We start from the raw sequence: 25,280 nt of genomic DNA, 5'->3' as shown, positions 1-25,280 counted from the left end.
TGGCCCGGTCCCCACCGTCAGCCCCTCACTTGGGACGCGCCGCTCCTTCTTCCCTCCTTCCTCGGCCTTGGCCTTGACCTTCCTTCCGCCTGATGCACACGTCCTCTCCCAGGTCTTCCCCAGGCCCGGGACTCCCACTACGCCTGCCTGTGTGCGCATGTGCGTCTGGTGCGTGCACGTCTGTGCATCTGCTTGTGCGCGTGCGTCTGGGGCGCGTGCGTGTGCTTGTCTGTGTGCGAGCCGCACATCAGCATCACTAAGGTGATGAGGCTTGGTCTTCGTTTCCTTTGCACAGGTGCATCCCGGCCCCTCTCGGCTGAGACGCGGGCGCCCTGCGGGCAGGAAACTGCGGGTCCCAGCACCGGGTGCCCTGATCGGTGCCGCGGGTGTGCTCTGGCCAATGAACGGCCGGGCTCTCGGGGTGAATGAACGTTCCAGGCAGAACGGGAGCTGCCAGGAGTGCCTCCCCCTCTGCACACGGTCCCCAGCCCGATCAGTCCTGTCTCTCCCAAGCAAACAAACAGCCCCAGGCTGGGGCGACCCAGCCTGGTGACGCCGCGCAGTGCTGACGGGCAGACCCTGGGGCGGGACGACTTAGGGTCCGAGCTGCTGCCGCCGGCACAGGCTGACCACCGCCCGGGGCCTGCTGTGTGGGGCGCACGCGCAGTGGCCAGCCTCCCTGATGGGCCGGCCCAATCTGTGAGCTTTTCCACTTGCCTGTCTCACACCTTTGGGATGTTCAGCCCTCAGTTCCATCCCCATCACCCAGGGCACAGACAGGGCCGCGCCTCTGCCACCCCCCAAGCCCCCGACCTGGAGCAGCTGACCTGGCGTGTGCCCTTGGAGGGGAGTCTTCCTGGGGCCCCAACTTCAGGCCTTCATGCCCTGACACTGGTGGCCAGTGAATGACCAACTAAATTGACCAAAAATAAAAGACCCCCTAAGTCTGGTATTTTCCTTGAAGCTGCCAGGGACGCAGAGTGTGCCGGGATTATTGACAGAAAAGTTTATGGATGGGTTGCCTCTTCAAACCAAAATACATTACCCCAAATCAATGTCGCCGGGCACGGTACGGAGAGGACAGCAAAGGTCGCCGCGGAAAGGGTGTCGGAACTGGCCCACCGAGGCGGCCTTGGCGTCGCAGGAAACACACTGAGAGTGAGTTCCAGGACGACACGCTCGAGGGCCGTGACTCAAGGCACCCTCTCAAGAGCCCGGGCCGTCTTTCTAAGCGGCGCTTCTGGACGCGCCTTTGGCCAGTGGACCGTCCACAGAACGAGGGGCCCAGCTGTCACGGCCGCGCGGGTGAACAGCGGGCGGGCAAGAGCCAGGGGGCCGGGGGCAGGCCGCCTGCAGCCCCGACCACGGGACAGAGGCTCCCCCCCGCGCCCTGTTCCTGGGCACAGTGACCCCACAGGCATTTCGGAGTCTGCGGGTGGAGAGGGGGAGGGGAAGCCTTGTAGCCCAAAGGTTTGTCTGAACTACCTCTGCTGAACACTAGGGCCTGGGGGCTCCAAACAGGCCCCTGGTGGGGGAGCCCAGGGGGCCCAGGCAGTGGGTACGCGGCCGAGCGGCTGTGGCCCCAGAGAGAAGCATGCCTCCGGGGAGGCCGTCACGGACGGCTGCTGCGAGCCCGCACGCCGCCAGGGCACAGGCCCCGCAGAGGGGGCCGGCCAGGCATTGCCAAGGACAGGCAGGGACTGCAGCTGGGTTTCAGCTCGCTGATCCTCAAGCTGCACACAGGGCAGGGTCAAAGCAGCTGAAGTCCCCACCCCACCCGCCGAGGAACCCCAGGAACAGAGGCAAGTGCCCTTTGCTAACAGGCCCCCCCTATCCCAAGTGCTCTGGCTCAGTGAGCCCTAAACGTGGATCAGGCCCAGGGGGAGTTAAAGGCACAGGAAAGAAATCCGGAGCAGCTGCTGCCCTCACAGTCCCCTGGGGGAACGGAAGAGTAAACAGACCCTGTCCCTACAGAGCTGCCGGGCACCAGCGAACAAGCAGGGCAGACTCTCCAAGGCCAGAGGCCAGCCCGGGCTGCAGCAGCCTGCCGTCCGCCAAGTGGGGGGCGGCCTCGCTCTCTGCACCCGCTCCGGACCCAGGGACCAGAGCCTCGCCTGCAGTCGGGAGAACGTGGGTGTTCGGGTTAAGAGCAGGACCCAAGAGTAAGGCAGGCCTGCGTGGCGGCTTACCAGCTGTGACCTCGAGCACGCTCTCCGAGCTTCAGCCACCTCGGCTCTAAAGTGGGGAAATCCCTGCGCCTACCCCACAGGGCTGTCGTGGGGGTTACGTGAGCTCCTTCCTTCCCTCCGCAAATGTTTACTGAAGTTCCTAGTCTGTGCGTGGCCCGTCCTACATGCAGGAGAGGCAGCGGAGAGCAAAGTCCTCGAAGAGCCCAGCCCACAAACAGGGAGGCCGGCACAGAAGGATGTTCTCGCACTGAAAGTCAGTGAGCGCTAAGGCGCGGGGCTGGGGGGAAAGGGCGGTGGGCGGGGGCTGCAGGGTTAGGGGCTGCCAGGGCGGGGGCGGGGGCTGCACGGGCAGACGGGTGGTCCCGGGGGCCTCGCTGAGGAACAGGACGGAGCGGGAGGTCCAGGCCGGAGCAGCTGGCGAGGTGGCACGGCCACTGCTGCAGAGGTCCTGGGCCGGGGGGACACCTGGTGCCACGCCCGGCAGGGGGCAGCCAGGGCGGCCGGAGAAGGGTGGGCGCCGAGAGGACAGAGGACACAGGGGAGGGCCGGGCGGGGGAGGGGAAGGCAGAGGCTTTGACCTTGTCTGCCGTGCAAGGCCACTGGCGTTTGTCCTGAGTGGGGGAGCTGTGCGGGGCCAGCGGTGCGGGGTCCCCAGCAGAGGAGGATGGATCTGACCTCCGTGCGAGAAGCTTCACTCGGCGGCCATGCTGAGAGCTAGCGCGGGGAGAGGCACACCCGTGAACCCTCTTCAAAATAACACGCACTCACGCCACGGGGGACAGACACCCCACCCCACCCCACGCAGGCGCGCGGCCCTGGAGGGTGCGCAGGCCTCAGAGGGACATGGGGCGTGACGCCCCCTCGTGCCGGAATCCCGCCCGTGCCCCCATCGGGCCCCGCCTGCCCTGGCTCAGCTCCGGGTCAGGGCCGGAGACCCCCGTGCCGGCTTGTCCTTGCATCCGGCCCCTGTGTGACCAGCTAGAATCCCCCAGGACCTGAGTCTGGGCGGCACACGGCAAAGCTCTCCCCTAAGCAGAGGAGAGCAATGTGTCCCAGCAGGCCTTGCAGTCCGCCACGGAGAGGGATGAACTGAAAGCCGGCCCCTGGCCAGGCCCTTGGGCCCTGAAGGCCTAGACATTCCGCCCCGCGGGGGACGGAGACCTGGGCAAACGGGGCTCAGCAGCCAGCCGGGGATGAGGGCAACTTCTGGGCCACAGGTTGGAAAAGGAAACGCAGGCTTGGGAGGCCCCGGGGCGCTGTCCAGGGCCGTCCCCCGCGTGAGGACAAAGCTGACGGGACCTGCGGCCGCGTGCGCTCTGAGGCTGCGCCAGGGCCGCCAACCCCGGGTGGGCTCGGGGAAGGGTCTGCCCTCAGGCTCCCTCCTCCTGGACTGGCTCTCAGGGGCCCTCCCGCGGCGCCTGGGGAAGGCTGGAGAGCCGGTCGAAGAGGTACGCGAATCCACTCGCGGTGGGGGGCGGGGGGGGGGGGGTCTTTTCACGCCGGCCTGGGGTCAGCGCTGAGAGCTCAGGCACAGGGGGATCAAGGACAGAGCTACGAAAACGCACCGGCTGAGGACTCCCATGGGGAGTGGACGCAGGCGGGACTCCGGCCGAGCTGCGCGGCCCGCCTCTACGACTGCGTGCCCATCGGAACGGCAAGCCCGCCGCACGTTTCCCTTCGGGGACCGACCGCACTCCCGCAGAGGGCGGGGACGGGGGCAGGCCTGGGGCGGGGGCTGGGAAAGGCACCGGGGTGCGGGAGGATGCGGGGGGTGCGGGGCATGGGCTCCGGAACCCCGCTGCCTCGGGAATCCCCCTTACACCCGGTAAGCCGCGGGGGGGTGGGGCGAGACCGGCGAAGAACGAGCGGGGACGCAGGGGCCTGCAACTGCGCCGCGGGAAGCCCACCCCCGCCCGGAAAGCTCCGGGGCCCTGAGTCGTGCTGGGCGCTCCGCACCTCACCCCTCCCCCGCCGCCTCCGCCGTCACTCACGGCCTCCGCTTGCTGGCTCGCTCGTGCGCTCTCCGCGCCGCGGGCACCTGCTCGCCCGGCGCCCTGCGCTCACTTCTCGCTCGCACACTGCAGACTCCCGGTGTCGCCGCCGTCGCCCGGCCTCGTCCCCGGCCCGGCAGGGCGCTCCGCCTTTTCTCCCCGGGCCCGGGCGCCCACCCATCCGCCATGGCCTGGGCCTGGGACAAAGAGCGGTGCAGCTCGTTGCCCAAACCGGGGTAAGGAGTTAAGGGTGGGGGTCTGCGGAGAGGCCGCGGGACGCGCGGCGTGCAGGGATCCGCGGCCGTCTCCGGCGATGGAGACTGGGAAGAAGCTGGGAGAGTTTGGGTGGGAGGACCCCCAGCCAAAGCGGGCGCGGGGCGGGGCTGCGGTCCAGCCGGAGAGACTGTGGTTTAGGCGAGCGACCCCCGCGGGGCCGAGGGGGGCGCTCGGGGCGGGGGCGGTGCCGGCTGTGCGAGGGGAGGCGAGGGCGGGGTGATGCAGCGGTGGCGGCGGCTCGGCACCCAGCCACTGACCGCCCCCTCCCTTCCCCGCCCCTTCCCTCCCCGCCTCTCTCCGGCTCCGGGTCCGCCACGCCGGACCCGCTCTCCCCGCGCTGCGCCGGATCGGACGCCAGGTCTGCGCGCCGCGGTTGAGCGCCCACTCGCCTTGCGGCGAGAACCGCGGAGGGACCGGCGGGGGCGGCGACGGGAGAGCTCGGCGGGAGCCGGAGGAGGTGGCAGTCGGGAGCCAAACCAGAAGGAGACTGGGAGGCGAAATTCTGCTCGGGGCTCCGAAGCGCGCGCGCTCCCTTGGCCAGGGATGGGTCCCGGCGCGGCCCAGCCCCTGCCCGGCCCGCCCGGCAAAGACTAACCTGCGGTTCTCCACAGTCCTGTGGACGCGGGGACAGAGGGAGGCACAGACCGATTGCCAGTAGCCCCAGGCGGGACCTCGCGTTCTGCGCACCCCGCGCAGCGCCCCCAGCCGGAGCCGCGCCGGGCAAGCCGGCGAGGGAGCGGGGCTGATTGGCGGCCGCTGGCGGCCGGGGGAGGGGGCGCCGCGCGGGGCCATGGCAGGTTCCGAGGCGTCCTAGCCCGAGCCCCAGCCGGATCCGAGCCCACGCTGCCGCCGCCGCCGCCGCCTTTCTGCGCCCGGGGCCCCGCCGCCGCGCCCCCCGCGGGAGATGGAACAGCGGAACCAGCTCGGCGCCCTCGGATACCTGCCGCCGCTGCTGCTGCTCTTCGTGGCCGACGGTGAGCGCGGGAACTTTGCTGCCCGGAGGCTCGGGGGGGGTTCTCGCCAGGGTCACCAGAGCCAGCCTGCCCCAATCGCCCAGGTGGAGGAGGAGGAAGAGAAGGGGAAAGCTTCACGGTCTGGAGTCGTCCCGGCGTGCAGCCTGGCTGCAGGGGTACGGGGCGGAGAGCCGCGAAGGGTCGCCACCGCGGCACGCCCGGGTCATTCGGAGCGCGACAGGGGCTCCAGCTGCGGAGAGGTGATGTGCAGGGCGCGGGAGCTGGCACGCCCCAGCCCAGCTCGGGTAGTGCGGCGGGCGCCGGCCGGAGGCGTAAGCCGCTCGTGGCGCCCGGGAGGACCCGGAGGGAAACAGCCTGCGGCGGTAGCCGGTCGCTGCGGCGACCCAGCAGGGCTCTAGCGAACTTTGCTGGCGCCTGGGCCACGCGTGGAGCCACAGGGGGGGAAGCACACGGCCTGCGAGCGGGAACCAGGCGCTTCGCTTGGGGTTGCCCCAGGCCCCCCCACTCCACCCCGCAGTTGGTCACGCCTCTCTCTTCCCCAACCCCAGCTACGTTTACTGAAGTCCCCAAAGATGTGACAGTACGAGAGGGAGACGACATCGAAATGCCCTGTGCGTTCCGGGCTCGCGGAGCCACCTCGTACTCGCTGGAGATCCAGTGGTGGTACCTGAAGGAGCCGCCCCAGGAGCTGCTGCAGGACCTGGCGCTCAGCATGCCGGGTGCCCGGAGCCAGGTACCCGGCCCCCCTGGGCCCCGGCAGGAAAGCAGGGCGACGCGCCCACGGGCAGCCCATGTCCCCCCTCCCCACCCCCGGGCCCGTGGCATCTCCGACAGCCGTTGCTAACCCCACATCCTGCTCTTTCCCCCGCTTCTCCCCAAACCGCGCCGGAAGTCCACGGCTCGCCCCTGAAACGCCGCGTTTCGTCCAGGTCGCCGGCTCCTGATTGCTGACTGCGGGCCCCGAGCCTGCCGGGGCCTGGCTGCTGGAGGGAGACCACTGCCCCTGCCCTCTGCCCCTCGGAGGTCCTCAGGGCGCCCGGCCAAGTTGCCAGTCTCCCCGGGGTCTGCATTCCAACAGCCCACAGAGCACCATGCACAGGGGAGCCCCCAGGTCACTTCCAGGGAGGGCCTGACAGCCCCTGAGCCTCTCACCCCACAGCCTCCTCCGTGCGCCCCGGCACACGCATGCACGCGCACCCACACTTCTCCTCCACCCGACGCCCCCCCGGAGTTACTGCTCACGTCTCCCACGGCGTCCTTTGCAGATACGCCGGCCCCTCCACCCCGTTTCTCACAAGGCTGAGAAGAACATGTCAGGGGTAGGGGCGCACCCCCCACCCCGTGACCTCCAGCCTCCCCTCTTTGGCTCGCAGGCGCGCGCGGCCCCGTGGTCAGGCACTGCGCTCAGACACCGCGCTCAGGCGCCCGCCTGCCTCCTGGGGGATCCTGCTCCCTCCCATGCACGCAGCAGCCCCGGCCGCGGCCAAGGGCTTGGAGGGCCCCGTGCCAAAGGCGCGTCTGCCTTCCTTGGGCCTGGAGGCCCAGAGCCTAACGTCTCCCTTTCTCCCTCTTTGCATTTTAGGTAACAAATAAGGATGCAACTAAAATCAGCGTAAGTGTGGAGCCCCGCACGGGCCGCGGGAGACCCCTTGTGGCAGCCTCGCGCGCCGCAGCCTCCTCCCCGTTAGAAAGGCTCCGCGGCCGCGCCGCGCTGTGGGCACCTGCCTGCAGCCTTGCATTGGCGGCTGCTCGGCGCGTCCGGGCGCCATCTGTTGCCAGGCGCCGGACTGGTTTCCCGTCTGTATAAACCGAGAGTCCCAGAATTGACTCTCCTCCCTCCCGTCCGCGCTCACCTGTAAAGCTCTCCTTTGTCCACCGCAGTCCTTGCCAGTCTGCCTGCATGTCCCCTCCTGGCCTTTCTCCGCGTCACCGGCGCGGCCGCTCCTCGGGGGCGGGGCCCCTGCTCTGGCTGGTAGGCGCCACCCCCGCCGCCACACGCCCTGTGCCCTTTCCCGGGCTGCAGGCCCCAGGCCGAGGTGCCAGGTGCTGTGGGCTCGCAGGGGTCGTGGGGTGCAGTCTTGCCAGGCTTCACGGAGTCGCGGGGTTTGTAACTCAGGGAGGAGATGCGCCCGAGCTTCCCAGCCGCCGTGCGCACTCCTCCGGGCCTGGAGACGGTCGCAGCCCCCTCTTGAGCGAAGCTCAGAGGTGAGGGTTCCCTCCGTGCAAGGCAAGGGCCACAAACCGGGTGCCTCCCTGGGTCCCCGGCACGCCAGGGGAGGGGTGCGTGCTTTGTTGTTGGGAGCACTGGGCTGACCGGGCGGAGGCGGGTTCATGAGTAGAAGTAGCAGAGGGTGGGGGGCCAGTCCCAGCCTCGGGGTGCCCTGCCCCTTGGGAAGATGGAGGGTTGTTGTGCAAGGCTGGGGTATGAGCAGGTGCACGTGCGCCCTCTGAGGGCCGGGTGGCTTCCTGCCCACACCGCTCAGGGCCTCCAGATTCTAGAATAAAGACCTGGCAGTGCGGTAGATGAGGGGCAGGACTGAAGGCCGAGCCCGGTGACGCCTTCGGTTAAGATGGTGGGGAACCAAGGGCTCCATGCAAGGGCGCGGCCTCCCTGGGTCCAGCCAGAGTTGGGAGTCCCATGGGGAGGCACGGGGCAGGGGGAGACGCGGGCACGGCTCCTGGGGGAAGGCTGGGGCGCCACGCGGGCCTGGGCATGGGCGCCCGCCCCACCCCGCGCCAGCCTCCGACCCCAGGCCGCTCTCTTGCAGACGGTGCGTGTGCAGGGCAATGACATCTCGCACCGGCTGCGGCTCTCGGCCGTGCGGCCGCAGGACGAGGGCGTGTACGAGTGCCGCGTGTCCGACTACGGCGACGACGACACGCAGGAGCACGCAGCCCAGGCGCTGCTGCGCGTGCTCTCGCGCTTCGCCCCGCCCCACGTGCAGGCCGCGGAGGCCGTGTCCCACATCCAGAGCAGCGGCCCGCGCCGCCACAGCCCCGCGGGCGCCTCCATCGTCAGCCACGTGGGCGCCACGGGCGCCGCAGGCCACACCACCACCGAGCCCAGCCGCGGTGACAAGACCCCGCCGCCCCGGAGCCCTCCAGCCGCCCCCGGCCCTGGAGTCTCCGGGGCCACTGCCGCCTCCCTGGCCCACACGGCCGCCACCGCCACCAGCACCGCCGCGGGCGCTGCGGCTGCTGCTTCCTCAGCGTCGCCGCCTCCCGGCCAGGCGGTCCTTCTGCGCCAGAGGCATGGCTCCGGTAAGGGGGCGCTGAGCGGGGAGCTGGCAGGACGGCGCCTTGGACGGGGGTGGGCTGAGCCCAGGGATGGGCCCGCTGGGTCATCTGCGTGCGCGTTCTGGAGTAGTTGGTAACTTGGGTGCCCCAGGACACACACCAGGCCGCCGGGAGTCACTTCTCTGTTATCCGTTGTTACTGACGGCTGCTAGAAGCCTTCCCGCGGCGCATCAGTGGACATGGGGGCTGGGGCGCGGGAGCTTCTCTAGGTGCAGGCTGGGTGCTCTGGATGACCCCACTGAGCGGGTCTGTCGGAGCAGCGTGGGCAGACCTGGCTGGGTAGCCTGTGTCTTTGTGGGCACCCGGGGGGGACTCAGTGAGACACAGGCCAAGCTGCACGGGGAGTCAGCTGGGGCCTGCGCAGGGCTGCCGCCCCCAGCTGGCTGGGGCAACGCTAGCGGCGGCGACCAGCACACCCCGAGTGCCAGCGGCCCAGCACAAGTGACATGTATTGTTTCTGGTTCACGTGGAGTCTGGTGCTGAACTGCAGGGTGCGGGGGCTCCGCTGCAGGCCGTCATCCAGGGGCCCAGATGACAGCGACGCTGCCATCACCAGCAAGTGGCTTCCAGGGTCACCCTGGGCACCAGCCTGCAACCCACCGCAAGTGAGGAGAGGCTACATTGTATACAGTTCATTGCTTTTTTCCTTAAGCGCTTAGAGGAGTTGCAAGCTCCTGACTTTTCTGGGAGACTGAGGACACAGCCGCTCCCGCCGCATTGGGAGGACCGTGTTCTCTCGCGGAGAAGCTGGTGTGGAGAGCGGCAGGGCTGAGAAGTGGTACATGTAACCCCCACCCTGTTCGCTGGCCAGAACTCAGTCACGACGGCCAGCGTAGCTGCAAGGCAGGCTGGGAAATGTAGTCCTCGCCTCATGGCAGTGAAAGGGGAGGGTGACTCCCCGGGGAAGTGAGCCGTGTCCATCCAGCGCGTAGTAGGTGCGCTGGAAGAGTGCTCATCGACTTGCAGGGTGGTGAGCTGACCCGTTGCTGGTTGGCAGAGAAAAGGCCCCTGTGCGCCATCCCCTCGGGCCCCAGCAAGTACGCGCGGGTCTCAGCTGGGTCACCCCTCGGGGCAAAGCAGAGGCTCGGGAGGGCTGCTCTGTGAGCGGAACCCCCGCTGCCTCCTGGCTGAGCGACTGTGGGCACGTGGCTGAACACCTCTGAATGCGCTTCTCCATCTGGGGAGCAGACGGGTGGTCCCGGACCCCAGAGGGGCGCAGGGCGGAAATGCTGTGTGAGTGCGCGCTATTGTCCCCGCGGTCCGTGCCTGCTCCGGGCGGGCAGGAGATGCAGGAAACACAGCGGAACGGCTGGCTGTTGGGGGCCGAGCTGTAGAGGCAACGGGGACCGTTACAGGCGTTCATCAGAGACGTGCTGTGGGGAAGCGATCTTGGAGAGGGAACCGGGCAGCGCTCGTGAAAATGTCCCCAAGGCTGAAGTCGGAGGCAGTTGGCAGAACCTGGAGAGGCCAGACTGCTAGGAGCTGTGGCCTCGGTGGAAGGACACAGCCCGCCCCCCGCGGCCCAGCACGGGCCTCCCACGGGGAGCTGCAGGCAAGCGCGCCTGGGGGCGACGGAGCCTGTGCGGGGGGGCCCGGGGCTCAGGGAGGAGAGGAGGAAAGTGGCTGGTAGGCCTGGGGGGCACTGAGGGAACACCCCAGCTTTCAGAGAGCGGAGGACGGGTTCCACCCCACCCCGGAACAAACCCAGGGCTGGGTTCCCAGGGAAGAAGTGGGCGCAGGCCTGGGCCCGCGGGCCGCCCCGGCCGCTTCAGGTGGGCCGCTTCGGGTGGGCCGCTTCAGGTGGGCCGCTTCGGGTGGGCCGCTTCGGGTGGGCCGCTTCGGGTGGGCCGCTTCGGGGCCGGCCCGGCCCCCCTCCCCGGGTAGCAGTCGCTGCAGGGAGGGAGCCAGGAGTCCCAGCGAGGCTGTGTTGCTCTGCTTGTCCACTGCGCGCCTCAGGTAGTGCTGGGGTGCGGGGCGCTTACGTGAAGCCCCGTCCCACACAGCCTGGTCAGAAACCCCTCCCCGCGCCCCGTGTGTGCCAAAAGCAGCCAGATACGTATTTTACCCTCCAAGTTTGTGCGCGCTCATTCACTTCTCATCTCATTTGTCAAGAGACATTTTGGTATCGGCGCTGAAAAATAACCTGGATGAGCACCGCAGATGCGGCGCGGGAGGCTGGGCCCTTCTCAGCCACGTCCATAAACCTGGCTCCTGATTAATCCGAGTGCTGACCTATTTTTCATGAGCAATTTGTTGCTGGTTGCTGTTTCTAGAAAAAAAAAAAAGAGAGAAAAAACAAAACAGAGCACCTCCCAGACAAACCCTTTAAGCCAGGAAGGTTGCCGACCCAGAGCCAAGCCCGACCTCTGAGAACACCATTCGCAACCAAATAGCTTCGCGTTGGCAAGAGGCTCCCCCTGCAGGGGCCTGGGGCGCCGATCTGAGGCATGCGGGCCTCTCGGGCCTCTCGTTAGCCCTGGGCACCAGCTCCAAGGGGAGGCCCCGGCCCCACAGTGAGCCAGCCGGGTGTGGCGCCCGGAGGCCGCGCAGAGGGAGCCAGTCTCCGTATTTCAGTTACCGCCAGGCCGCCAGGCGAAGGCAGCCAGGCCATGGGTGTGCGGCCATCAGAGACGCTGGCGCCGCGGGGAGCCATCGAGGGCAGCACCCCTGGGTGTCGCCGTGGCAACCATAAACCACGTGCAGAGCAGGCCCCCCCGCGCGAGGTGAAGGCCCTCACTCTGGACCCTTGTCCCCAGCGGGTGACAGAGCTGGCGGAGGCAGTCCTGCAGCCTGGCGTGGCACCTGCCCGTCCCATCGCCCCGGACCCGCGAGGGCCTGAAACCATCGCTTTAAATCAACAGTTCCCTTCCCCCAAACTCTGACGTGGCTGGAGGACCTTCATTAAGGAGAAGGCGAAGCTGGCGGGAGTCGCCTCAGAAGAGGGAGCCCCTGAAAGAGACGAGGAAAGGATTTTATAAAGGACGTGGCCGGGCCTTACCACTGGCGAGAGATGCGCCCGCCCCTCGACCGCGACCCACGTGGGTGATTCCCAGCCCCGCACCGTCCCCCCAGCGGGGCCGCCTTGAGCGGGGACCAGCGCAGGCGGCCACGTGCCCAGCCGAGGCGCGTCACGGCACCCACGTGACTCCAGGACAGAGCCGTCCCTGTCAGCCCCTGTCCAGCTGAGGCAATCGGAGGAGGCGTCCTGTAGGCGGTGTGACTTCAGAGATTTCGTCTTCCTGCCTAGGTCAGTCCTGGCAAAGTTCCTGAAGGCCGTGCCTCCCCCGTCCCCTACCCTGTACTTCATGGAATGAGGGAGTCCGACCAAATCGTGTGAGTGGCCTTTGTCTGGCACTGAGTGGTCGGTCGGGTCATGGCACAGCCATTCAGCAGCAGGGAGACCCCAAACTGAGGACCAAAGCGCTGTGCTGGGATCGTAAGGAAGATGCGTAATAAAACAGCAGGTGCCTTGACCAGGCCCCTCCCTAGTGCCACGCACGGGCCTCACGGGCTTCCCTCCTCTGCAGTTCTACCCAGTTGCTCTGGCCTCATTTCATCAAACGGTCCCCCCACCGCCCTGGGCCCAGAGCCCTCCCCCGGGGGGGGGGTCCGGCCCCCATGAGACTCGTGAGGAGCCAGCCTTTCCAAATGTCACCAGGAGCCGAACCCAGCAGGAGGCTTCTCATTAAATCTGCCAGGTGCACGTGCCAAGAGCTCTGAACGCTGAGGCTTCCCCAAGCACCGTGGGGACAACCGAGGTCAAGTGCCTCTGGAACAGGATATTGATTAGCTCTGCCCCTCGCGGACAGAGGCGGGGGCTGGGCCAGGGCCGAAAGGCCTGAGCTTTGCAGGGGATGCAGCTGGCTTTGCAGACGGCTTTGCAGACCAGCGGGAAACAGTGTCATCTTTCCTGTGCCCGGTGCTTTGCTGACTGCCACTGGGCATCTCTTGGAAACTTATCTGCAGTAGTGAGACATATCCCTTTGTCTTACCAAGGGCTGTGGTGAGGTGACAGGCAAAGGGAACAGCCCCAGGAACTGCCACCCCCGCCCCCCGCCCCTGCGTGTCCCTGGTGTCGGCGCTCCCGGGCAGGCGAGCTGTCACACCGCCACGGACCACCCAGCTTGGCCTCCTCCGGGCCAGGGTCCGGCTGCTGCTGTTGGGCAGTGAGCCGTGGCTGCAGCTTCCGGAGGCGCGTGGCTGCCCGGCCAGATCACGGGGCCTGCACGTTTCAGAGCTCCTCCCACGTCACCTCGTCTTCTCAGGGAGCAAGGGCGAGTTCTTCGTGGCTTCTGGCGCCCCACCGGTGCCGGACACCGCCCCGCGTGCGGGCCTGGTCGCTGTGCCCTGCTGTGCAGGCGGCCTCCTGCAGCGGGCGTGGCAGCGGGAGGAGGCGGGTCCCCTGGCTGGGGTGTGCAGGGTGGAGAGTGGGGGCCAGAGTGGATGTGGGGAGACCGCGTTAGAGACAGTGACCCCGTCCAGAGCTGGCAGGGCGCGCACCCTGGATAGTGGGACAGGTAGAAAAACAAGTAGCTGCAGGTGAGCGAAGGGGTGGAGGGAGACGGGACGGCTGAGAGGACAGGGCTGGGGGGAGGCGGAGAGAGGGGGTGACGGCGGTGGAAGGAGGGACGGGCGGGTGTGTGGACAAAACGGGTGGGGAGGTGTGCGCACGCGGGACCCTCGTCGGGCTTTGCAGGACGAGTGGGCGGGGCTGCGGACAGCGGCCGGCTGGTCTCCCGCATCCAACACCGTCTGCTCCGCCCGAGTCTTCCAGGAAGGAGGCCTGCGGGACGGAGGCCCGGGCTGGTGGCTCGGCCCAGACGGCTCCGGCCTGCGCCCCTCCTGCTGAGGGCAGGGGCGGGGGGCCCGTCTCTGCTGGACACCAGGCACGCGGCGGATGCAGCCAGCCTGGGGTTTGGTTATTATTATCCGTGGAAAAGTTAGTGTAGACACACCTCTCCGAGCATTTAACAAATTAAACCTCCAGGTGGGCAGAGGAACCACCGCATTCACAGCAAAGACTAATGTAACAAAAACACAGACGGCAATAATAATTCATAACGCGGCCCGATCTGCGGAGTCACGCTGGCCCGCGCCAGGTCCTGCACAACTCCTGGGCAGCTCCTGGGCGCTAATTGTATTTAATGAGCACCTGTTAGAGGGTTTCCAGAACAGTATCCCCGGGCAATTAAGCTACGTTAACCTTTCCAGTTAAACTGTGTTTCCAAAGACAAACCCTCAGGGGGAAACAGAAAGAGAGATGCTGGCGCCCTTCAGGCGGAGGCGGGAGGAAAAGGGGCGAGGGGACTCGGGCCCTTCCCCCTGGGCCTCGCGCCTCGGGCTTCAGGCCTCGGGCCGCCTTCCCTGTGGAGCCGGTCGAGGAGGCTGAGGCCTGGGCCGCGCTCCGAGCCGCCTCCATTGCGCAGGCACTGACTGAGGGCCCTCTGCCTGCCTCCCCCCAGGGATGGGGGTGGGCAGGCGGCACGGCCTGCCTTGAGGGACACAGAGGCCAGGCGGGGGCGCGTCGGATCGCCACGGGGCGTTACTCCGCGCGGAGGGGCGGGGCCTGAGAAGTCGGCGCCCAGCACTGCAGCGCCCCGCCCGCCCGCGCGTTTAGGTCGGGAGCGGCCCCGGACAGCCTCCTGGGAGAGGCTTCCACCGGAGGTTTAAGGAACCCTGGGCCGCCAGGCCCACCCCCAGAAGCCGCACAGGCACCCCTTCTCCGAATGGTTTCGAGTATTGGGGTTCCAGGCAGAGTGAGCTTGAAAAGGAGGGTGTACGGCTTCAAAGGGTTCGAAAGCAACTGACAGAGGCCAGATATGTATATATATACACATATATAAGTGTACAAATTATGCTAAGTATCTACTGCATATATAAAAAATATATGTTTTTATATTTTCAAAAAAATCTGTAACATAGAGATTCGGCGTCTACTGGGAAGGCCCAGGGGCGTCCAGCCCGCGGCCCAGGAGGGCGATGAATGTGGCCCCATGCAAAATCGTGAATTTACTCACACCTTGCTTTGTTCGTCTGTCTTCGTTAGTGTTTGTGTATTTAATGTGGGGCCCAAGACAGCTCTTCTTCCAGGGTGGCCCAGAGACGCCAAAAGATAGGACACCCCTGCATCCATGCCGATTTCTACGGCAGGAATTTGGAGTGGCTTACACAGCCGCGCGTGCGGACGGAACACATCTTTCGCGGGAAGAAGTGGGGAAAAGGGGAAACGGGGGCGGCGGAGCGGAATCCGTTTGAGAGCTTAGGCGCAGAGGTGTGTGCGCACAGGGTCCGGGCCGTGAGCGGCGGCCGGGCCGTGAGGGCCCGGGGCCCGCAGCCGGCCTGTGTCGGGGACCCGCTGCAGGTACGACACCCGGCTGGGGCTATGACGCCTGCTCTGCACCTGCGAAGGGCCCGTGGCCTCTGGCTGGGCGGGTGCCCACCTGGGGGATTAGTGGATGTGGGGTCCGGGCAGGACCGTGGCCTGTGCCCAGGGGAGCCCTGAGGCGGCGAGGAGGTTCGAGGGCCAGGGCAGGGGTCGCCTGTGGGAAGGACACATCTAGCATGAGCCGAGGCCTGGAGGCCGGGAGGCGGGGTGGGGTGGGCCGGGCACCACTGCCCCCATGGTGGGGTCAGGAAGGGCGCCCAGCGGGGAAGGAGCCTGGGCTCCATCTGTAGGGGCCAGGGCGCCGTGCCCACCCACCACACGTACCGCCTCGGTGGGCGTCATCCGCCCAGAGCTTCGTCCTCAGTCCCGGGAGCAGCTGCCTAAGGCCGAGGGCCAGCGGGCCGGCCGGGGGCCGAGCTCCGAGCTCAGGCCCGGGGGCCACGCCTCGTCTGTGCTCCCACAGCCACGCCCCTCACACTCAGCTTTGCTCTGAAATGGCTCCATTTCCTTTAAAACCCAACGGCATTTGTCATTTCTTGCCTTTGCCTAGTTCCCAGCACACGCCAATTTCACGGCAGAAGTTAATTCTCTCCATTTCTGGGAGCTCCATGACTCCTCGCCGACTCCCTCTGAACCAATATCCCTGAAGAGGCTTTCATTAAAACGCCAGCGAGGGGAGCAGCCCCCACGCGAGGCGGCGCCTTCCCACTCGGCGCGGCCTGCCCGGCGCAGCGTCCAGGGAGCACAGAGAGCCAGGGTGGGCCGGGCGTGGGTGGCCCTAGGGATGCCACCGTCACACAGCAACGCAGGGACAAAGGCGGGTCGAAGGCCTGGCCTCCTGGATCCGACACGGGAGTTGGCTCTGAGATCGCGCTCAGGCAGCGACCCCCAGGGCCAGGCTGGGCGGCAGAGACAAGGCAGCAGGCCGGGCAAAGAGAGGCCGACCGACTGCGCCTGGCGCTGGGGCTGGGCCCTGGGTGGGGGCGGGGGAGCAGCGCGTGGGGACCTCTTCTAAAAAGAGCAGCTTGTCATGTGGCTCAGTGGGAATGCGGGCCCAGGCTGGGGGTCCTGGACCTTCCCAGGGTGGGCGAGGCCCCTCAGGGTCTGCACGGCTGTGGGAGTTCAGGCCAGAGGGGGTACCCAGCAGCCACCCCTGCATCCCCCCTCCCCACGAACCTGGCTCACCGGCATAGCCTTTGGACAGCGTGGCCAGAGCAAGGGTCCCAAGGGGTGGCCGGAGCAAATCATCGTCCATGACGAGACATCACGCGGCCTCGGAGGGTCCCTGTGCTCTGACCGGCCGTTGGGACCTGTGCCTACGGGGCGAAGGGAGACGCCCCCGGCTGGCGCCTTCGCCCCCGGTGGGGGCTAGGTGCTGCATTCTCTACGAGCTTCTTAAATGGCCTCGGAAGGCTGCTTCTCCTGCTCGCCTTCTACACCATGGGAGTTACCACTCACAGAGCCAAGCAGCCTTGGTTTCTTCGGTGATTAGCAAATGGTGGTACTTGCCCGATAACGAGAACAAACCGGCCCCGGTTCCTGCAGGGCCTCCCGCCGCCCGAGTCCCCAGCCCATCCCAACAGACGAGCCTCTGGCTCCAGGGCTGCTCTCGGTCCTCCTTGGGAAAGGCCAAGGGTGAGGAGGACCCCTAGCGTCTGATCCGCACGGTGGCCTCCCTTCCCAGACACAGGCGCATCGGGACAGGGCCGGGGCGGAGACCCTGCCTCAGCTGAGCCTGGGGCAGCGACGGGCAGCCCGGGCTCACCCCAGGGAACAGCGAGGGCAGGGACTGGGGGCCCGGCAGCCACAGGACGCACAACTGTCCCTGTCCCTCCAGGGGGCAGCACCTGGGGAGGGAGACACTGAGCGGCTGGACTCTCAAATTCTAACCCTTCCGGCCGCCCCTCCAGCCCCGGCTGACCCCGCCTTGCCCAGCACAGAGCAGCAGGCTGGCTGCTTCCACCCAGGGTCTTTGAAAGTCTGGTGCAGTTTTAAACCTTTTAAGTATGAGGAGGTGAGACTGTCACAGTGGGAAAGACCCGTCGGCGGTGTTTGGAGGCAAGTTAACACGTCCCCTCCCGCCTGCTGTGCGCACGGCTCTGCAGGCTGCGCCTGCCTGGCTCCCGGCGCGTTGGCCGTCCTTCCACCCCTGCGTACTTGGGGCGTCTGGCGTTCCAGGGCACTCGCGCCTGCTTTTCAACCCTGCGACTGTTCTGTCTCACCTGCGCCGCCTGCGGGTCAGAGTTTTTGGGAGCACAAAGATCTGAGCCAGGAGGTCTGGGTGCCCGCAAGCCACACATGCTCGGGGGGAGCGCTCTGCCGGCGACCCCCCATTTTCGGAGCGCCTGAGCCTAGGTGAATCCCGCCAGGGCCCTGGCCGTCCACCCACGGGGGGTCTTCTGATGGTGCAGGCGCGCGGCCCGACAGCGCGGGGCAGCAGCGCCACTCGGGGTTCGGGCCGCTTGTGCATTCCCCCCCTCACTGACGCTGGGGGAGCGCCGCCTTCCAGGGAGAAGCCGGGGGGTCCTGGGCGGGCTTTCCTCTACTTCCAAGAGATGGAGGCCCCCACGACAGACAGACGGAGAGCTAAGCAGGCAGCCCAGGGAGCCGGAGGAAGGCGCGTGTGGCCCTGCCGGTGGCAGGCCAGGGACCCAGGTTAGCGACCACACCGGAGAACCGGGCGGGAGGGGCCTCCCCCCAGAATGGTGCCTGGACCACTCCTCAGGGACACTAGCCCCCCACCACCTCCTCCCACCTGTGATTTCCGAGCTCCCCACGGCGACCCCAAGCCCTGGGCTGGCCCAGAACCATCAGGGCACCCGAGAGAGGGCGCTAGGGAGCGCCCAGCTGTGCCGTTCAGGCAGGAGTTGGAGGAGGTGTGTGCAATCATGGAGGCTTTCTGGAGGAGGTGTGGGCGGGGGGGGGTCCTAAACGCTGAGGGCACTTCATAGCATAGTCTTGGGTGCAAGGGCTGGAAAGGGAGCGTTCTTTTTCTTTACTCAACAGCAATGGCGGCCGGGACTCCAGGTCTCCGATCCAGCACACCCCGCCCGAGGCCAGGCGCCCCTCCGCTGGACCACGCGGGCCCCGGCACAGCCTCCCCCTAGCAGCCCGCGCAGAGCCCAGGCCACAGACGCTCCACGGGCCAGTCTGCTCGCGGTCGCCAGGTCCCCGAGGAGGCGGCGCGCGCTGACCCTGCCGTTTCTGGTCCCCCGCAGGCACCGGCCGCACCTACGCCGCAGACCCGCTGCTGTCCCTGCTCCTGCTAGGGCTGCACAGGCTCCTCGGCCTGCTGGCCGGGCCCTGACCGGGGCCGCCCCACTTGCCCGGGCCCGGGGCGAGGGCCGCGTCGCCGGTGGACGGAGACGGAGAGAAGCATGACCAGTCCGCGTGGAAAACAGATAAATCGTGTTTGGGGGAAGTTACGCAGATGTAGAGCACCTGCAGGAACGCATCCGGTGTCCAAACGAGGGGGGGGCCGGCCCGGGCTGTGCGCCCGCGGTCAGCGGCCTCTGCTTCTGTGTCTTTTCTTTTCCCAACTTCACCTCCAGGTCTTCATTTTGCACGAACCGCCGAGCCGTTATCGCGAAGGATCCAATGTGAAAACGTTGGGTCACAGCCTTTCCGACGAAGCAAACTATTTTCAGTAGATTATTGTGTTTAGGAATTTTTTTTTCCATTTACTTTTTTCCTTCAGGGGCTTACCTTTTTTATTAAAGTAAATTATTTCTTTGGAGACATTTTGATTAAAAAAAGATACATCTTATCATAATTAAAATTCACTGTCAATAATATTTATTTTTAAATAAACATTGGAAACAAGGTCAGACACTTGTTTACACACTGTATTGTATATTGCTGAATAACAGTTGAATAAAAAAACGCCTTTGAAATAAGCTTCCCACAGGCGTGTGTGAATGTGACGCCTCGGCAGTCTTGTTCCAGGAGGCCCACTCCCCCTCTGCCGAAGGACAGCGCAGGGCACCTGGCTGAGGCCACCCGGCCCAGCCTCCCGCGCGGACAGGGGCCCCCGGGAGCCAGGAGTGACAGGACACCCCGCCGGATCCTGCGGGAGAGGAGCTCACTGGGAAGAGGTGGCACTGAGTCCGTCTTTCTCCTTTTAAACCAATGAGCCGACCCGTTCGCCCGCGTGGAGACCGTACGCCCAAGTGTATTCCTGTTCGTGACTAAAGTCGCCTCTAGTTGGAGGGGAAATCCGGGCTGACCCGCGGCCTCCTTCCACGTCCCTCCTGGGCCCCTGCCCGTGTCTTTGAGCCTCTGAATGCGCGTGGGGGGCAGGCCACCACGTCTTCCAGAGACAGACACCCCTGGGGGCTGCCGTTCCTCATTCCCTGACAGGGTTGCATTCCAGAGCCTGGTCTTGGGGCTTTTTTCAAAACCCAGCGAGTTTTCAAGCCTGCGAGCTTGTCCTGGAGGCTGCTTGCCGACACCGCCCTGCCTCCTGGCGTCCGAGTGACGGGCTCTGGCCAGCGAGCTGTGCACAGAAGGGGCCGGCGTGACTTCCAGCCCTGGCCCTCGGTTGCTCGTGTGAGGCCCAGACCTCCTTTCCCTCTGGCAGAAGGACTAGCGAGCAGCAACGATCAGCACAGGAAGTAAATTCGGGGCCGGCCGGAGCCCTGGGTCCACGGTGTGCGGAGCCTCCCCTGCTGGCCAGCGCTGGAACTGCAGCACGTTGAGGACAACCCTTCCCGCACCCCCGCCCGCCCCCACCCTCCGCAATATTCTGGGGCGGCTCAATATTGCCCCATAGCCAGGCCCGCCTCCCTGCTCTGGCAAGGACTGCGGTACCTACCGGGGGAAAGCAGAGGAAGGCGCCTCCGGACCACCCCGCCTGCGCAGAGACCCCAGCCTGGCGCTGACAGGCGGGGCTGCTGCTCTGGTGGATACATTAAGTTGTCTCACATTTCATTTCTATTGATCAGCACCGATCGAGCTGTAAATCTAATCATTTCGTCTGGTGGATAGTGGGTCTGTCCAGAAGGATCATCTCTCTTCACAGTTCAGTCAATACTGCCGCAGGCTGCTGTCAGGTCGCAGGCGGGCCCTCCGTGCCGGAGATGAACACAGCTCCTCACCGGTGCCAGGTGGAGTGGAGACACGCGGCGACCGGCAGCTGCAGGGCCGGGGGGCGGGCCCCCCGCCTCCCATCTCACACCTGGCCCCCTCAGCCGTCCCCCGCCCACGAGCGCTGCTGCTGGGCAGACGGAGGAACGGCCGAGGTCTCCCCCCGGGGCCAGGCGTGTCTGGGAAGGAAACTGTGGATGAGGCTGGGCGCCTTCCCTGCAGTGGAGGGCGGGGGGGGCGCCGAGCAGAACCAAATGGGAGTCAGACCGAGGCCAAGGATCGTGCGGGTCCGCAGGAGGCCACAGCAGCCTCTCAGGCCCAGGGACCAGCGGCCCTGACGCTCAGCCCGTGGACGTGAAGGAGGGGCGGGCAGGGGTGCGCCTGCGGCTCCCCGAGCAGGTGGAGGGGCACTGGGCCGCGTGCTCCCCGGGCCCCTGCGCGGGGCCTCCAAGCCGGGGACGGAGAGAGGGGAGCCTGCATGGAGGGTGAGGGGGCGCACAGATCCGGAGGGACGAGGACGCGCCAGAAACAAAGCCGCGGGTTCAAGCTCACCACCCAAAATGCCTTCTCCTTTGGATTTTATTTTCAGCCCAGGCCCAGGGCAGACAGAAGTTCAAGGACAAAACAGTTCATTTCCATTTGGGACCAACGCACAGCAGGCGACTCAGAAGCTCTAGTCCCAGCCTGCGAGGACCGCCCGGCGGCTTGGGGGGACTGCAGAACAGTGGGTCAGCATGGCCGCCCACGCCACAGCGGGGGGCCAGGGGGCAGAGGGGGCGGGGGAGGTGAGGCAGGCACAGCCACCCCAGCCGCAGGCCAAGGAGAGCGCGAGGGAGACAAAGGCGTGGGGGGTGGGGTGGGGGGGTGGTGAGCCAGGCCCACACCACGGGAGTAGCCCTTCCCTGCGCAGCCCCTGGTCGGCGGCACCTCGTGTTTCTGACCAGTGTGCCTCTTTCGGGCAGCACACAGCAGCTGTCCCCTCCGAGGCAGCAGTCACCAAACTTCCTACAGGCCCCACCACTCCCTGTACCCGCCGTCCCGCCTCCTGCAGGCCCGTAGCCCCTGAGCAGCTGGGGGCAGACCCACCGGCAGCCGTGAGTCCCGCCGGTCTCCGCCCAGCCCCGCCCTCCCCGCCTCTGACAGGTGCAGGGGGCGCGGCAGCCAATCAGGACGCAGGGGGCTGGCCCCGAGCCTGGAGAACAAACGAGTCTCCCGCCCCCAAAGCGAGTAATTGATGTTTCAAACGCACTACCCAGCTTTCGATTTAAGATCACGGGAGGAGAAGTTAAATTGGATTGTAGATAACCTGAGTTTGCTCTTTCTTGCAAATGTTGAATTTTTTCTGTGCCTTTTTTTCTTTTTTTTTTAGTAAATTATAGCATTCAAAGTTTTCCATTTTGCTCTGGAAGGTCTGCCCTGTGTCTACTGCACATTCTACCAACAGAGTCGTATCTACATCACTGACTAATTCCTATTCTATGGTGATTTGCTGCTGATCATATTCATCAGTCAGGCTGGGCGCTTTCTCACGGCAGCTGCCACCAGCAGAGGGGGCCTCCTGGCCTCTTTTCGTGAAGTGTGTTGAGCTATGGGAACAAGACCCTGAGGGTCTCCCGGCGTCTGAGCAAGAGGCAGCCTGTGGGGTGTCTCAGCCCGCCCGCGGGCCGGATGCCCCTCTGGGGAGCGCTGTGACCCCCAGCATCAGCGCGGGGAGGGAGGCCCGGGAGGCAGACGGCCCCTCCCCGCGCGAATCAGAGAGCACCTGCCAGGGCGGACAGACGGGAGGGAGCCCGGCACGCAAACCACAGATAGCAGGGAAAACTCGCGCAGATACAACCGCAGGCTCGTCAGAGCCGGGGCCCTGGGCACCGATCTGCCAGGACACAGGAGGCCCGGGCGGACAGCGTGCGCGGCGAGAACCGGTCACGTGGATGAGAAATGTGCCATTGCCCCCTAACCTGGGTGAGGCAGGAACTAAGAAAACGACCTCTCCGTCATGAAATATTCCGGCAATTGGCTTTATTTTTTAAAGAGATACATGGTTTTTAGCTCCCATGGGAGTTTTCTATGAAGTAGAAATCACTGCACCAGACACACAGCTCGGAAGCTGGGTCCTCACTTGTGAGTGCAGAGGAGGGCCCCGCTCCCCCGCGGATGGAGGCCGCTGGTGAGGAGTGGGAGGCGGATCTACCAGACCAGCTGCAAATGCCCGGAGACCCCCGCGCAGCCACTCCAATGCGAGGCCAGCCGCTCGGTCCCCGATCTGGGCTCCTTAGACCAGGGAGGCTGAGGTGTGGCCTGCGGTGTGTTGTGGCTGCAGCAGACACTGTTGGTGCCACACGGGACACCCCCTCCGGAGCCCCGGTGGACGCTCTGGACGCTGACCGAGGCCCCGGCCCAGGTGCAGCCGAGGCCGACGAGGGGAGCCTGGGGGAACCCGGGGAGACCGAGGCTGTGCTTCCCGACAGGGCTGGACACAGGCTGCGAAAGCCACCACCTTTGCCACCCACACCTCAGGCTTCTCGGTCGTCCCAACCTCCTGCCTTTGCTCAGGGCCCTGCAATCAGGGGCAGAGGACCCCGAGGATGTATAGATGTTATATATCCAGGTGTGCGCGTGCTCGCTCTCTCTCTCTCTCACACACACACACACACACACACACACACACACACCCCTAATTCAAATTCCCTGAGGAGGGCCCTGGTTGGCCCAGCCCGGGCGAAGCCCAGCCCCAACCCCACCCACCGTGACCTGAGCCGGCACCCTGTTGCCCAGTGCGCCCACCCCGTGGCCAGGGGAGGAAGCGATGTGTCCCCTGAGAAGAGGCTTGCGCGGTGCCCCTCTGTCTGTGCTTCCAGCCCGTCCCCGGGGGGTCCTGTGGAAGCGCGGGTCCGTGGCGAGGCCTGGGGGACTGCTTCGGCCACAGCCTCGCTGTGGGAGCGCCCCGCCGCCCCCTCACCCGACCGCGAAGGCTGAAGGGAGGCTCCGTGCTGGTCAGGACACGCGAGGGGCCGTCAGTGGCATTTGGCTGGGGCTGTTGGTGCGCAGGGACCTGTCGCACAGCCTGCGAACCCGACCATTAGGCTTTCGCCCAGGAACGGCGTTCAGCAAGCGGCCACCCGACCAGGTCAGATCAGCCCGGGCCGGAGCCGACTGCAATGGGGCCTCGCCGACTATTACACGCGGGGACTGTCCTTTTCAACACAGCCACACCCACTGGCCAAGTCAGAGTGGCCTCTTCTTCTGTCCCCTTCGCCCAGTCCCCCAAGGTCCTCAGACGTCCGTCCGCCCCCTCTCGCCTCCTGTGAACTCCTTCCCCCACAGCGTCTCCTGCGCTGACGGGGGACAGGCCCCACGCGTGTGCCTTCCACGGCCTGCTCCACCCCTGGCCTCCTCCTGGATCTGTCCTGTCTGGCCCCGGCCGTGGCCTCGGGCGGCCTCAGTCGCAGACCCTCCCACTGCGGCCGCTCCCCGGGCTGTGGCCACCCTGCCTGTGACAGCCCCTCTGCTCTCACCGCCCAGCCGGGAGATGGCCAAGGTCGCTCGCCAAACCCCCACGGTGTGGGGCGCGGCCCACTGAGGGCAGCCTCAGGCTCGGACATGCCTGTGGCTCCCTCACACGTCTGTCCCACGATTCTGCAGCCCAGGGAAAAGTGACCGCCTCCTTCCGGGAAGCTCCAGCGAAGCCCCGGGTTTGGCTCTAACTGGTCTGTGCCTCTCTGAGGCCCAGTCACCGTGGCCAGGGAGACGTGGCACCCCTACCGGCTGTCGTGAGTCACGAGCCTGGCACTAGACCTACAGACCGAGGGTGGGAGCACAGCGCTCCCCAGAGGGAAGCTGAGGAAGCGTTTGCCAGGCCCAGGCCTGGCCGTCGGAGCCCAGGCGTGTGAGTCGCTCATCTGCCCCCTCCCAGCTTGGGCGCGTCCTCCAGCTTTGTCCTTTCTTTTCAGTCACTTTAGTTCTTCTGGGACCTTTTCACTTCCGTACACATTTTACAATTAGTGTGTCAGTTTCTACAAAAAAATATATATATCTCAACTTCTGGGGTTTTGATTGGGATTGTGTTGACTCTATAGATCAAGTTAAAGAGAAATTGACATCTTAACAACACCGAGCCTGGGCATCCATGAACATGGTACATCCTTCCTCATTTCCTTGGGTCTCTTTAGTTTCTCTCCACACTGTTTTGTAGGTTCCCGTCTACAGGATTTGCACACCTTTTGCCAAGTTTATCTCTAGGTATTTCAAACTTCTGATGCCAACGTCAATTGCATTATCTCACAATTAAACTTCTGATTGTTGTCAGTATATAGAAACAACCTAGTTGGGCATATCAACCTTTTTTCTTGCAATCTTAGTAAACTGTCTTATAAGTCCTGCAGCTTTTTTGCAGACTCTTTATGACTTTTCTACATGAAGAGGCTGTTAGCAAATAAAAATGGTTTTGCTTATTCCTTAACTAATCTTACGCTGTCTTTATTTCCTCTCATGTCTTGCCTCACTAACTACCAATTCCAGCACAGAAGAGAGTAGAGGTTGTAACTGTCTTGTTTCTGATCTCATGGCAAAATCACCTCAGTTTTCACCAGCAAATATGATGTTAGCAGAATAGAAACTTTGTATCAAGCTGAGAAAATCTATTTCTAGTTTACGAAGGATTTTTAATCATGTCGGATGTTTGGAAATTAACATCATTGATCTTCATCTGAGAACATGGCCAACCGGGCATCAATTTTTCTGATCAATGTTGCTGATTAATTACCTAATTAAAGGAAAAAAATAACAAAGGAAGGGCCTCCTGGCACCGGAAGGTATTTATGTGCGTCCTAAGGGCTCTCGTGTCTCCCAGGCCTGGCTCCCGCTCAGGATACTGCGCTGCCACAAGGGGAGGAAGCGGGGGGCCCCACCTCATTGGCCCCTGAGCAGGAAACTGTTCTCCCAGCCGAGGGGAGGCCAGGGAGTAAGGAAAAGGGAAAACAATGTCCTCCTGCCCAGGCTCGCGCAGGGCTCTGTCCAGGCGGACGGAACTCTAAGTCCAGGCTTTCACCGACGGCCAAAGGATGAAGCCCATCCCATCCCGTGT

At 65.2% G+C, this 25,280-nt stretch overlaps 1 protein-coding gene across 1 annotated transcript; it reads left to right on the top strand.

Moving 5' to 3' along the window:
• Nucleotides 1-5,360: 5,360 nt before the first annotated feature.
• VSTM2B (V-set and transmembrane domain containing 2B) lies at nt 5,361-18,419 on the top strand. Its single transcript, XM_054570271.1, has 5 exons — nt 5,361-5,430; nt 5,979-6,163; nt 7,013-7,042; nt 8,199-8,691; nt 18,331-18,419. Exons 1-5 carry the CDS (start codon nt 5,361-5,363, stop codon nt 18,417-18,419), a joined length of 867 nt encoding a protein of 288 aa, XP_054426246.1.
• The last annotated feature ends 6,861 nt before the right edge of the window (nt 18,420-25,280 follow it).

This window comes from Pteronotus mesoamericanus, unplaced genomic scaffold (assembly GCF_021234165.1).
Source record: "Pteronotus mesoamericanus isolate MK-2021 breed Mesoamerican mustached bat unplaced genomic scaffold, CSHL_Meso_final contig_202, whole genome shotgun sequence".
NCBI lineage: Eukaryota > Metazoa > Chordata > Mammalia > Chiroptera > Mormoopidae > Pteronotus > Pteronotus mesoamericanus.
This window is presented reverse-complemented; position numbering and strand designations above follow the sequence as displayed.

What these genes read in the sequence shown, in the direction of transcription:
- VSTM2B (XM_054570271.1), top strand. Translation starts at nt 5,361, where the DNA reads ATGGAACAGCGGAACCAGCTCGGCGCCCTCGGATACCTGCCGCCGCTG. An exon ending in TGCCGGGTGCCCGGAGCCAG is followed by an intron (nt 6,164 to 7,012) that starts GTACCCGGCCCC and finishes TTTGCATTTTAG; the next exon opens with GTAACAAATAAGGATGCAAC. An exon ending in AGGATGCAACTAAAATCAGC is followed by an intron (nt 7,043 to 8,198) that starts GTAAGTGTGGAG and finishes GCTCTCTTGCAG; the next exon opens with ACGGTGCGTGTGCAGGGCAA.